Consider the following 13537-nt stretch of genomic DNA (forward strand, 5'->3'; position numbering starts at 1 on the left):
AACAGACTTGTGGAGGTCTACAATTTTTTTCCTGAGATCTTGGCTGATTTCTTTTGATTTTCCCATGATGTCAAGCAAAGAGGCACTGAGTTTGAAGGTAGGCCTTGAAATACAATACATCCACAGGTACACCTCCAATTGACTCAAATTATGTCAATTAGCCTATCAGAAGCTTCTAAAGCCATGACATTTTCTGGAATTATCCAAGCTGGTTAAAGGCACAGTCAACTTAGGTTATGTAAAATTATGACCCACTGGAATTGTGATACAGTGAGTTGTAAGTCAAATAATCTGGCTGTAAACAATTGTTTGGAAAAATGACTTGTGTCATGCACAAAGTAGATGTCCTAACCGACTTGCCAAAACTATAGTTTGTTAACAAGAAATTTGTGGAGTGGTTGAAAAACGAGTTTTATTGACTCCAACCTAAGTGTATGTAAACTTCTGACTTCAACTGTAAACACTGGCCTGATGCCCTCCTAGTAGAAACAGTCTCTTGTGACACATCCTAGAAAACATCATGGTCCAACCACTTCGACATACATGTACCATGAAAACATTATGAAAGTCTCTTCCCGTAATCATCATGGGGCAACTTGAGCAATAGGATTCAAGTATTGCAGCGGTCAAAAGCAGGGCGCAAGTAGTGGATGGGAAAAGTGTTTACATCAGTGAGATTAAGTCTGACCTTTGACATGTGGAAAATTACAGGGGGGGAATATATATAATGTATATATTTAAAAAACAACATTGTGGTGACCTTATGCAAGCGTGGATTAGCCTATATCTATTTAGCAATTAACGCGTTGATTGGGTGGCATCCATCTATGAATAATCACGTTCTGAAGCATTTCACAATTGGTGTGTTTTCTTTTGGCCAGTGACGAAACACCCCCTCAGTGTCAATAATCTCTTGCTTCTCGTGTCTGTGTTGGTCGCTTTGGGTGTGGTGTCATGTGAGTAACCTTCTGAGTGTATGGCTTCCTTCCTCATCGCTTCTATAGAGTGGAACACATCTGCACTACCAGCCCACATAGGGGGTGGCTGTCCACACACCGCATCACTACCAACAGCATCGCTGCACCAGTAAGTGACATTTGTTCTTCAAGTGTTTATTGTGTTAAAATCAAAAGGATACAATATTTGTCTTTATGTGTTAACCTATTCATATGAAATGATACAATCAGATAATGATTGGGATGGAGAGCCAGGTGTATTGTCACATTTAATTTAACTGTAGCCGTAAATATGCAAGGTATTTGCTGTCATGTACAAGCTTTTGCTCCCATGCAACAAATTACAACACTAATTATGCATAAAAGAACATCTAGAAATGTAAAGGTTATAAAGGTGTGTTATAAATGTAATATTATATAAATATTATATATATGTAATATGGTACTTTTTATTTCACTCCACAGTGGAAAACAGTTAATACTTAGCAATTTTGGGAGAGTAGGATGTTGTTTTTCAGTCATTACTACTAACAGGGATTTGGAAATAGTTGTTTTCAAACTTTGAAAGATGTTGGCTTCACATGCAGATTTAAACCCCCTTCCTGGCCGCAGCTGGCTGCTCCTCTCAACTAACCACATGGTGGTTGAAACAGCACCACAGAGGTTTAAATGGCCCTAATGCCTGCTAGCGGAGGCATGCAGTTTTATGATGAGAATCCATGCCAGTCAACTGACAAAATGTCATCTCACTGTCTAAACATTTGTTGTATTTGTGGGATTTTGGGGGATTTCTTTCAGCTTTTCACAATACATTTATAAACAATGCAATTTGACCAAAAAACACATTATTTTCATTACCTGCAGTTTATGCCCTACAAACAGCTTAGAACATATTATCGCATATCAGACATCTTTTCATATCAAACATCTTCCTGTGTTTGCTAGGTGGGTTGTGAGACAGCAGAGCTCCAGTGGAGAGACTGTTTTAGCCTGAGTCTGATCCCACATCAGGAGTTCTACACTCACCCAAGTCCTGCCTTGTCCAACCCGACCCAGCCATTTTCTGACTTGCCAAGCCCTTCACTACCCAGCCATGGATGCCCTGTCCTCCCTGAGCTCCTCAACCTCCTGCTCTCATCTGTACCTCTTGGCCAGCAACACCACCAACAGCAGCGCTATTAACATTGATGTGATCCTGGAGCACTACAACCACACAGGGCGCCTGCAGCATCGCGTGCCCCGTCAGGGTGGCCTGAGCTCAGCAGCGGTCCTCTCCCTCTTCATCAGCGTCCTCATCATCCTGGAAAACCTGCTGGTCCTAGTGGCCGTGCTCTCCCGGATCCTCTACAGCCGCCGCTGGGTCTACGTGTGCATCGCCAACATCACCCTGAGCGACCTGCTGGCTGGGGCGGCCTACGTGGTCAACATCTGGATGTCGGGCAGCCAGACGTTCAGACTGAGCCCGGCTCTGTGGCTGTTCAGGGAGGGGGTACTGTTCGTGGCCCTCGCCGCCTCCATCTTCAGCCTGCTGCTGATAGCTGTGGAGCGCTACACCACCATGATGAAGCCGCTGCACCAGAAGTCGGCCAGGAAGACGTATCGTATCTACGGCCTGGTGGCGCTGTGCTGGATCGTGGCCTTCGCCATCGGCTTCCTCCCCCTGCTGGGCTGGAACTGCGTGTGCAGCCTGGAGAGCTGCTCTACCCTGCTGCCGCTCTACTCCAAGAGCTACATCCTCTTCTCCCTGCTCATCTTCTCCCTCATCCTGCTGGCTATCGGCGTGCTCTATGGCGCCATCTATAGCCACGTGCGCAGCAGCTCCAAGTTGGGCTCCCAGCGCAGCCGCAAGCGCTCCCTGGGGCTGCTGAAGACAGTCATCTCCATCGTGGGTGTGTTCATCATATGCTGGGGGCCTCTGTTCATCCTGCTGCTGGTGGACTTCTTCTGTGTGTCGCGGCAGTGCGCACCGCTCTTCAGCGCCGACTGGGTCATCGCCCTGGCCGTGATAAACTCGGCCCTGAACCCGGTCATCTACACCCTGGGCAGCACAGAGCTGAGGAAGGCCATTGCCGGCTTGTTGTGCTGCTGCTGCCTCAGGGCAGGCCTCTGTCACCCTGACACCTTTGTGTCCAAGGAGACCAGCAGCACCGGGAGCATCAGGCACAGCAGCCTGAGGAACAGTTTCAATAAGATCAGGAGTCTCACTGTCAGTCCCCCGCCTGCACCCAATGCCCCCAAGAAGAGTCGCCGCCTGAGCTCCACCACCACCTGCCTGTCTGTGTCAAGCGGTTAGACCACAACGGGCTGCCTGCGGCAGGCGTAGTTGTGTGTGTCTTTGAGAGACATAGAGAGAGAGAGAGAGAGAGAGAGAGTCAGTGGAGGCTCCTCAGAGGAGGAAGGGGGGGGACCTTCCTACTCAGGGAGTTTCATAAAAGTAAAAATATTAAAAATACAAATATCAATTATTAATTTGTAGTAAACTGCAATTAAAGCCAGACTAAGTCAATGGCACAGATGGAACTATCCAAGCAGCAGATCTCCATCAAAAATCGAAGTTAAAGAATATGACTAAATCTAATCAAACTTTAAATGCAATTTAAATCAAGTTTGATTTGATTTAGTCCTATTTTTTTAAATGCTATTTAAGTAAAGTTGAATTTTATTTAGTCTTACTCTTTAACTTAGATTTTTGGTTGAGAAGGAGACATGAATCCAACATATTAATGACTAACATGAAGATTACATTTGAAATCAACTAAAGCTTGAACCATATATGTATTGTCTATTTTTAGTTGAATCCTGGGCTGAATTAAAACAGTAGCTGTTGATGAATTTGCAATGCAATATAGACCTAAATAGTATAATTGATGATATAGGACTTATAACGTATGGTTACATTTCCTTTGCTCTGTTAAACCTACCCTTTGGAACTACTTTGATAGCAACAGTGAATATATTTAGTTATTGAGAGGTCTCTGAATAATCACTCACAATAGCGCATTGGTAGTAGGTGATGTAAAAACTAAGCTGGGTTTGGTTTAAAACCCTGTATTGGAGACCAAATGAATAGTTGTAGATCAATTCTCCAATAGGAGGTGCTGCCCAGACACATATTTTTTTCCTGATATTGGACATTCCGTTGAAGATCTGACATTGTTTCAAAAGGTACAAATTCAATATACTCTATTTTAAAGAAGGGTTGTCTATGTTGAAAAGTGGTTGCCATGATGACATAATCCTGTGGTTGAAATTTCACCCTCAAAACAAAAGTTGATGGCTTTTTTTCAAATCCAATGTATTTTCCACGTAACATATACATTGACTAATTACACTGAGACAATGTTGATTCAACCAGTTTGTGCCCAGTGGGTCAAGGTAGGCATAGGGCAAATTCTAGTATCATGTAGTAGCCTAAACCTATCGATGTTACATTGAGCTGGATGAATGGAATAGTCATCCAATATGCTGAAATAGAAATAAGGCCAAGCTCATAAGAAAAAGATTGTCCTCCCAATTCTGAAAGGGCACTAACTGCCGCTGGTGTGTGTGCATGTGTGTGTGTGTGTGTGTGTGTGTATGTGTGTGTGTGTTACCACAGAGAATGCAGTTCCTCCATTATCTAGCTCCACCCAAATGTGGCCTTGATACAACCAGGTCTAACGGTTTTCTCTGTTGTTGGTTTTGTTCATTGTCTTCATTGTCATCAGCCCAGGACCTGGTACACTGACGAAAGAGCATCTTTGTGGTTCTCTGTTTCTGTAGAGCAACACCGATCTGTTTCATTTTATGCATTCCAAAAAAGTTTTTTTTTTTATTAAAAGAGGAGTTCAAACTCGTTCAAGATTTATCATAAAAGATGCACCATGGAAGCTGCTTTTGTTTCACTGTTTCAGCCTTGAAACAGATACTCTTTTACTGTGAAGATGGTTTTCATTGAAATGGGTGCTTTCTTATTGCACCACTTAAATAGAACTGAATTAAAAACAACAACAAAAAATATGTAGATATATTTAGAAAATGCAATATTATTTATACACACACTGAGTGGACAATACATTAAGGACACCTGCTCTTTCCATGACAAAAACTGACCAGGTGAACCCAAGTGAAAGATATGATCCCTTATTGATGTCACTTGTTAGATCCACTTCAATCGGTGTAGATGAAGGGGAGGAGACAGGTTAAAGAAGGATTTTTAAGCAACTCAATATTTGGAAGGTGTCCCTAATGTTTTGTACACTCAGCGTACATTGTACAGAATGGTAGTTGAATACATTTTTTCAATTGGTTAAACATTTATATAATATTGTTTTTAAGAGTATACATTTGTTGAACGCTTTACTATTGCTGTTATTCTGAAAGAGGATTATATTTCTGTTATTTTGTACATTGACAATGTGTAAATAAATATTTTAACAAAATATGTGTCTTGTGGAAAGAGAGAGTTTTTTTTAAACTGTTTTTCAACAGAACATTGTACGAGTGGCAGCAACATGCTGAATTACAACCTACATTTGAATATTAAAACTCAATAAACAGCAGATGTAGACAATTAACTGTTAAGCAGGTAAACCTTGTCTGGGATGGCACAGCAACGGAAACGCTCAGTCCAGTTGTATTACTGGATCACTACTGGGTAAATGGAAATGAACCATTGACTCCCATAAGCAATTAGCAACATCTACCTCAAGGTGGAGACATGTTACCATGAGCTTGCGTGAAGATGTTGCTTCACCTCCAACGGCAAGTTTCATCAGTGCTGCTTGCATAGTCACAGAAACATAGAATTCAGTAAACAGTGATCTCTGAGCTACTTAACATGATGAGGTTAACTCATGAGTCATGCATAGAAATGGATATCAACACGTCGCCAACATTTCCAGACATTAGGATTAGAAAATGTACAGATTCCTTCCATGTGAGATATGAAGTGACAAGAGTAACTATGTTTGCAGAGAATGTATTCCTTTTAAGATCATTTTCTGGCTCCGAGCCATAGTTTTTTTTTGCATGCCTGAATTTCCAGTATGTCCAGAAAATCTATTTGTTTTGTGACCCCAGATCTGTGAGTGAGGTGCAATGGTGAGAGTTGAAACGGAACGCCTAAAGGTATTTAATTCATTAATTAAGACTTTGACATCATGTAAAGATAGGGAAGATAACTGGAAGTTACCCCTAAGCCATGTACTGAGTTGTCTGAGCTCTGGTGAGTGCAGTTTGTTTTGTCACTAGGTGAGAACATATTAACATAGCTCCCGAGTGGCGAAGCGGTCTGAGGCACTGCATCTCAGTGCTTGAGGTGTCACTGCAGACACCCTGGTGCAAATGCAGGCTGCATCACAACCGGCTGTGATTGGGAGTCCCATAGGGCGGCGCACAATTGGCCCAGCACATTTTGATCAGTCACACAACGGTGAGGAAGGACACTGGTCACACACTGGTTGAATCAACATTGTTTCAGCTTAATATGTCAACGTATTGTGACATGGAATCAACATGGAAAATACATTGGATTTGAGAAAAGTCATCAACAAGTACTGTTTTCATTTAATTTCAACCAGCATTGTAAACATTGAAATTAGGGTAAAACTTCAACTTAAATACATGGACTTAACTTAACCAACAGGTTGTTACATCAATCTATACTGAACAAAAATATAAACACAACATGTAAAGTGTTGTTCCCATGTCTCCTGAGCTAAAATATAACATCCCAGATATGTTCCATCTGCACAAAAAGCTTATTTCTCTCAAATTGTGTGCACAAATTTGTTTACATCTCTTTAAATTGAGCATTTCTCCTATGCCAAGATAGGGCATGTCAAGAAGTTGATTCAACAGCATGATCATTACACAGGTGTACCTTGTGCTGGGAACAATAAGAGTCCGCTCCCTAGTGGGTTGGCTGCCAAGTGGCTGGGCCTATGCCTTCCAAAGCCCACCCATGGCTGCACCCCTGCCCAGTCCTGTAAAATCCATAGATTAGGGCCTCATACGTTTATTTCAACTGAAAATTCCATGTGGAAATGAAAAAACAAATCACTAGGTGAGAACATATTAAATATACACCATGTATACTAAAAATGTGGAACATCTTCCTAATATTGAGTTATGCAGTGCCTTCGGAAAGTATTCAGACCCCTTAGGGTCAACAACCCTAAGCACACAGCCAAGACAACGCAGGAGTGGCTTCGGGACAAGTCTCTGAAAGTCCTTGAGCGGCCCAGCCAGAGCCGATCGAACATCTCGGGAGAGACCTGAAAATAGCTGTGCAGTGACACTCCCCATCAAACCTGACAGGGCTTGAGAGGATCTGCACAGAAGAATGGGTAAAAACTCCCCAAATACGGGTGTGCCTAGCTTGTAGCGTCGTACCCTAGAAGACTCAAGGCTGTAATCGCTGCCAAAGTTGCTTCAATAAAGTACTGAGTAAAAGGTCTGAAAACTTACGTAAATGTGATATTTCCGGTTTTTATTTGTAATACATTTGCAAAATATGCTTTGTCGTTATGTGGTATTGTGTGTAGATTTATGAGGGGAAAAAACAATTGAATACATTTTAGAATAAGGCTGTAACGTAACTAAATGTTTTAAAATGTCAAGGGGTCTGAATACCTTCCGAATACACTGTATATTGGGTGGCAGAAAGTATGTTGAATTTCAAATTTTATTAGACATATTTTATTTGACCTTTTTTCAATGTTGGTAGTAAAATGGTATGTTTGAATCAACGTCTTGCTTTCATCCTAAACAAAGAGGTATATTGAAATATGAACATTGACTCCTACTGGTATATGAAGGGTAATGCACTTCAGTGAGTAAATTCAACATAATTTCAAGTCAATGTGTTTAAGTTGAAGTTTTACCCTCATTTCAGTGTTTACAATGCTGGTTGAAATGAGGGTAAAAGAGTTCTGGTTGATGACTTTTTCAAGTCAAATGTATTTTCCACTTTGATCCACGTCACAATATGTTGCCAATTGCGTTGGAATAACATTGATTCAACCAGTGTATGCCCAGCGGGTAAGGATAGCTTACAAGAAAATTACCAAAGTAAAAGTTAGTCATCTAGTAAAATACTACTAATTTGGTTTTAAATATCAAAGTAAATGTAATTGCTAAAATATACATAAGTATCAAAAGTAAAAGTATAAATAATATAATATTCCTTATATTAAAAGAAATCTGACGGCATCATTTTCTTGTTTTTTTAATTTACAGTTAGCCAGGGGCACTTTCCAACGCTCAGACATAATTTACAAATAAGGCATGTGTTTAGTGAGTCCGACAGATCAGAGGCAGTAGGGAGGACAAGGGATGTTCTCTTGATAAGTGTGTGAATTAGACAATTTTCCTGTCCTGCTAATGTCACACCCTGATCTGTTTCACCTGTCTTTGTGATTGTCTCCACCCCCCTCCAGGTGTTTCCCATCTTCCCCGTTATCCCCTGTGTATTTATACCTGAGTTCTGTTTGTCTGTTGCCAGTTCATTTCGTTTTGTCAAGCCTACCAGCGGTTTCCCCTCTACTCCTGTCTCTCGATTGTTCCTGTTTCCTAGTTTCCCCGGTGTTGACCATTCTGCCTGCCCTGAGCCTGCCTGCCGTCCTGTACCTTTGCCCCACCTATCTGGATTACTGACCTCTGCCTGCCCTATAACCGTCTTTTGCCTGCCCCTGTTCGATTAATAAACTGTACTTCAACTTTATCTGCATCTCGGTCTTACCTGAAACGTGATAGTACGAACTGGCCATGACTGACCCAGCACCCTCGGACCAGCTGCGCAACGCCATCTCCTCCCATGGAGCCACCATTGGTAGGCACGAGGAATTGCTTCGTGGCCTTATGGAGGGTGTCCACACCTTGGCCGAACGCCATGACCGGGCGTTGGACATCTTGCTTGAGCTATTCCGTGGGTTGGATGAGAGGCATACTACTACTACGGAACCTCACAGCCCCTCAGTAACTCAGCTGTTAACAACACACCCTCACTGGTCACTCTGCCTTCCCAGGAGCCCCGCTTACCTCCCCGGAACGCTTTAATGGAGAGCCGGGCATCTGTCAGGCGTTTCTAGCTCAGTGTGCTCTCATCTTTGAACTTCAGCCCTCCAGCTTCGGCAGGACTCCCTCAGTGTGGCAGACTATGCAGTGGATTTCTGCACGTTGGCAGCTGAGAGTGCCTGGAACCAGGAAGCGCTGTTCGACATGTTCCTACACGGAGTCCCGGAGGAGGTCAAGGACGAGCTTGCAGCCAGGTAATTACCGACAGATTTCGACTCCCTCATCGCCTTGACCATCAGGATTGATGGGCGACTATGGGAACGACAGAGGGAAAGGGGATTCAATTTTGCTCGCCCGTCCAAGGAAGTCCCAGACGGCCCCGTTGTTGAGAGAACCCAAGGCTACCCGAGGTTCCCCGAGAGTCGCAGAAGACGGCCGAGTCACCGTTTCCCGAGCCTATGCAACTAGGCAGAGCTGGGTTGTCTCCAGAGGAACGGCTATACAGGCTCAATAACAAGAGTTGCCTGCATTGCGGAGCAGACTCAGACGAGGAGACTGGGATAAAGTAACCAAGGTAATAATTGAAACACAGGGATAAGATGGAGTGCAGGTCAGGGGAAGCTCGGGTGGGTTGCAGGAAACCAGGTGTGGAGGCTGAGGCTGGAGCGAGAGGGGTTGGGACAGGGTAAGCAGGTCCAGAGGGGAATCCAAGGCTGAGTAACAGGATGAGGAGAAGTGGGACAGGAGACAGGGACCAGAGTCAGAGCGGGAAGCGGGAAGAACTGTAGCGGAGAGGAAAACCGTGTCAGGCAAGGAAAACAAGCACAACAGGATAACAGGATCTAAATAGTGACAAGCGGCTAGAAACGTAGACTGACTGAGCAGAGATTACGAAGTGGCAGGACTGAGTATTTGCAGAGGTCTTGATTATGGAACAGGTTGCACCTGCGGGGGACTCCAGCACACCTGTCTCCACCCCCACAATCACACACACAGAGAGAGAGAGAGGGAGAGGGAGAGAGCACTGGAGGAGCGGCGGCAGGTCAAGGAGACACAGGAGTAGAGGGTGTGGCAGGAGAAGATGTAACAGTAATGTTCTCAAATTGTTCCGAGAATGTTAAGAAATAACGTGTTAAGAAATAACATTCTTCTGTTGGAATTTCAGTACCTCAGCATAATGTTTCCTCGTGTCTCTGATTAAAGTCATGTTCTCAAATTGTTCCGAGAAGATTAAGTAACACTGTTCTTCTGTGTTCTTCCCACAGAAGATTCCACACAAGTTCCCATGTGTTTCTATTTAATGTCATATGTTTACTACGTTCTGGGAATGTTATAAAATGTGTGTGACTCAGAACATTATGGAGTATTGTGTGTAGATGGGTGAGAACAATTATCATATTGAATACATTTTAAATTCAGGCTGTAACGCATCAAAAGGTGAACAACTCAAGTGGTGTGAATACCTGCTGAAGGCACTGTATGTTCGAGTCTCACTGATGCCAGGTCACAATAAATAATAAATGTGTTCGTATAATTAATGACCAAGGAAATTAATTTCCATGTGTCCTATCTGTGCTTGGAGTCATTAAAAATAGAATTTTAAAAAGCTAGCAGTGTTATTCAAAGTGTTATTCAAACATTAATTGCAAGTTAAATAAATTATTCAAAAACCTCCAAATAACCTATAATTTCCATTCTCAGAACGTTAATAAAATCTCCCAAGAAAACTTTCAAGGAACCGGAGTAAACATTTTTTAGAACCTCTATGCAACCAAAAAATGTATGTTTCCGGAACAGGCAAAATGTTCACTTCTGTTCTGTTTTACAAGAAACTTATAGCTTCGTTCCCACAACCAATGTGAAACCAAAAACATACGTTCCGACAACTTCCAAAGAACCACGTTTGCTAGCTGGGTTGTGGCCTTCTGTGGCTTTACAGTTGTTGTTGTTGTTATATTGTTGAAGCGAACAACTGATTTCAAGTGTCGCTCTACTTCTTCATACAAATTCCTGCACTTTATAGTAATAGGGGGAAAATTCCAGGCTTTATTAGTCCAGGGCTTAGCCGTTTGTTGTATCATATTTGACATGTCAAGGGCTAATCCACTCACAGCAGCTCTCTCTCTCCCACAACTGGCCCTTCTCTGCTCCAATTGAGGTGCGATGGGTTAATGGTGGTTGCGTGCAGACGCAGCCGTGCCCTCTTTAATTACCCAGCACTTTGCCTCCAGGTGTTCAGCAGACAGCCAATGATGTACTGTCTGACATGACGATGGGCCCTGAAACCGCTCCAGTACTACACTCCTTCTGGCTTCTCTTCCCTTTCCTCTCCTCCCCCGCTCCTTTTCCACTTGCAGTTCATGAACCAGCCTGAATGCTAGCTACCTGAGTGAGTTATAAAATCATGTGTTCTCTACACGGTAAAATGAGGACAACAGGCCAGGAGGTGGATGTGGTCTGGAGCGTGCGAGCATTTGCATCATTCTCCATGGTTCTAATGCAGATTTTAAGTGGGTAAAGGGGATTTGACTGTGGTGAAGGAACAGAACAGAAGCAATGAGAAAATAAGCTTCAAGGTGTTTGGAGTCTGAGGTAATGGATGACGGTGTCATGGAGGTCACTGGCTATCTGTTCTTTTTCAGTGTTCAGATGGATGATTTCATAAACTGCCGATCTGACAATATTGGAAGTGCCTCCAAACACCTCCAAGTGGTTCAGAGAACATATATCAGGAATTTCGCATTCAGCGGTCATACTAGGCTTACGCATTAAGCCATTACTGAATGCCATCTAATTAGTGAGTGTTGTTGATACAATCTCATTCAATCAATCACAACACTTGCCTTTTCCTTTCCAGTTAACGTCAGATCATTGACACCATGCTCCTGCCAGCACAGAGAACAAAGCAAGGGAAGGGCGTAGCTGCGTAATCACAGCTTGTCCATACAGTGCATTATTTGCATATTACACCATTGCTGCCATTGAATTTGTCTGTCGCACCTGGCAATGGGATCTTGCCTTGAGGAATTGGAGTACTTTTGGTTCAGTATATTCAGTTGTTCTTGTGTTGTAAGTCCTGTCAGCTTTGATTTAGTTTTGATATAAGTTTGGAAATATGTACTGTAACTGTAGTGAGGGCACACACACACACACACACACACACACACACACACACACACACACGAGCTGGCCTCTAAGAAGCTGAGGTCAGCACTGACACGGTGTAGGAAAAACCATCTGGAGAGGAAAAGGGAGCATGAGAGCACGGAGGAGATGTACTCCTCAGCTGTTTCCCTCTCCTTTATCAGCCTCAGATCTCCCTATAGCTTCAGTCTGGCTCCCAGATCAGAAGATGTAGGGGGGAGGACAAGACAGAGGTTATGTAGGACCAGGAATTCTCTTGTCCACGTTGTCTGTCGAGGAAAAGCTACGGGCCCTAGTTTTGAGAAACTTGAGCAGGGTACTGAGAGCAGGGTACTGAGAGCAGGGTACTGAGAGCAGGGTACTGAGAGCAGGGTACTGAGAGCAGGGTACTGAGAGCAGGGTACTGAGAGTTCACTCATTCATTGAGTAAAAAAATATTATTACTCAAAATAAGTTAATGTTCCTTAAACCTGGACTTAGTCCAGCAACAATTACTTTGTCCTTAACCTTGTGAGCAAATCTGGGCAAGTTTGGACTTTTATCCTCTCCTTATTCTTTTGGCTGAGCACTGTTGCCACTTAACTAATTGTGTTGGGAAAGATGTTTCAAGGGTGATGACACTGCGTACATTTTAAATGAAGACATATTTTCTCTGAAAGAAAAAAAGCATTCTTGAGGTAAAGCTCAATTGACACACCAGATGATGCATGATGACATATTAGGTGATATACGAGGACACGGGTATGACATGTGAAGAAATCCTTCTTCCCTTCCAATAGCTGCTCCCCCTCAAGTCCTGCACATATGAACTTCATAAAGAATACTCATAGGAAATTCGGTGTAATTTTTGCATGACTTCACACCGCATACTTTTTCAAAGAGATGTCCTTTTCTTCACTGAGAGTTGGGTTTTGGCAAGGTCGTGACCTGTGGCTGGGAGGACCGACAGGCAGTACCCCCGATTCCGTGGTTTTTCTCCAAGCTTGTCATTTACAAGCTATGAGGCAGAGTGGACTGGGGCTTGGCTTTGTAGCACAGCTGGTACTGCTCAGCCTAAGCCAATTACCCAGCCTGCACGCTGCCACGGCCAGGACCACAAGGACCCTGATTAAATAGTGGAGGGGGCAACAAAAGAGAATCAAGCCAAATAAAGCAGCCACATCATGAAATCTGGTCAGCCTTTGAGGAGGCCGATAAAATGACTTTGACATTGCTATGGAAACTAAAATAGGAGTACTGGGGAGAGCCGAGTCTTTGGTCTGGGTAACCCATTTAGGATTGTGCATATATATATGTTTTTATTTAACCTTTATTTAACTAGGCAAGTCAGTCATGAACAAATTCTTATTTACAATGACAACCTACTCCAGCCAAACCCAGACAACGCTGGGCCAATTGTGCTCCGCCCTATGGGACTCCCAATTACAGCTGGATGTGAT

At 43.2% G+C, this 13537-nt stretch overlaps 1 protein-coding gene across 1 annotated transcript; it reads left to right on the forward strand.

The window, feature by feature from the left end:
- Positions 1-1002: 1002 nt before the first annotated feature.
- LOC139410118 (sphingosine 1-phosphate receptor 4-like) lies at positions 1003-5377 on the forward strand. Its single transcript, XM_071155561.1, has 2 exons — positions 1003-1086; positions 1902-5377. Exon 2 carries the CDS (start codon positions 2050-2052, stop codon positions 3247-3249), a length of 1200 nt encoding a protein of 399 aa, XP_071011662.1. The 5' UTR covers positions 1003-1086; positions 1902-2049; the 3' UTR covers positions 3250-5377.
- The last annotated feature ends 8160 nt before the right edge of the window (positions 5378-13537 follow it).

The sequence above is a fragment of the Oncorhynchus clarkii genome, chromosome 5 (genome assembly GCF_045791955.1).
Source record: "Oncorhynchus clarkii lewisi isolate Uvic-CL-2024 chromosome 5, UVic_Ocla_1.0, whole genome shotgun sequence".
Classification (NCBI taxonomy): Eukaryota; Metazoa; Chordata; class Actinopteri; order Salmoniformes; family Salmonidae; genus Oncorhynchus; species Oncorhynchus clarkii.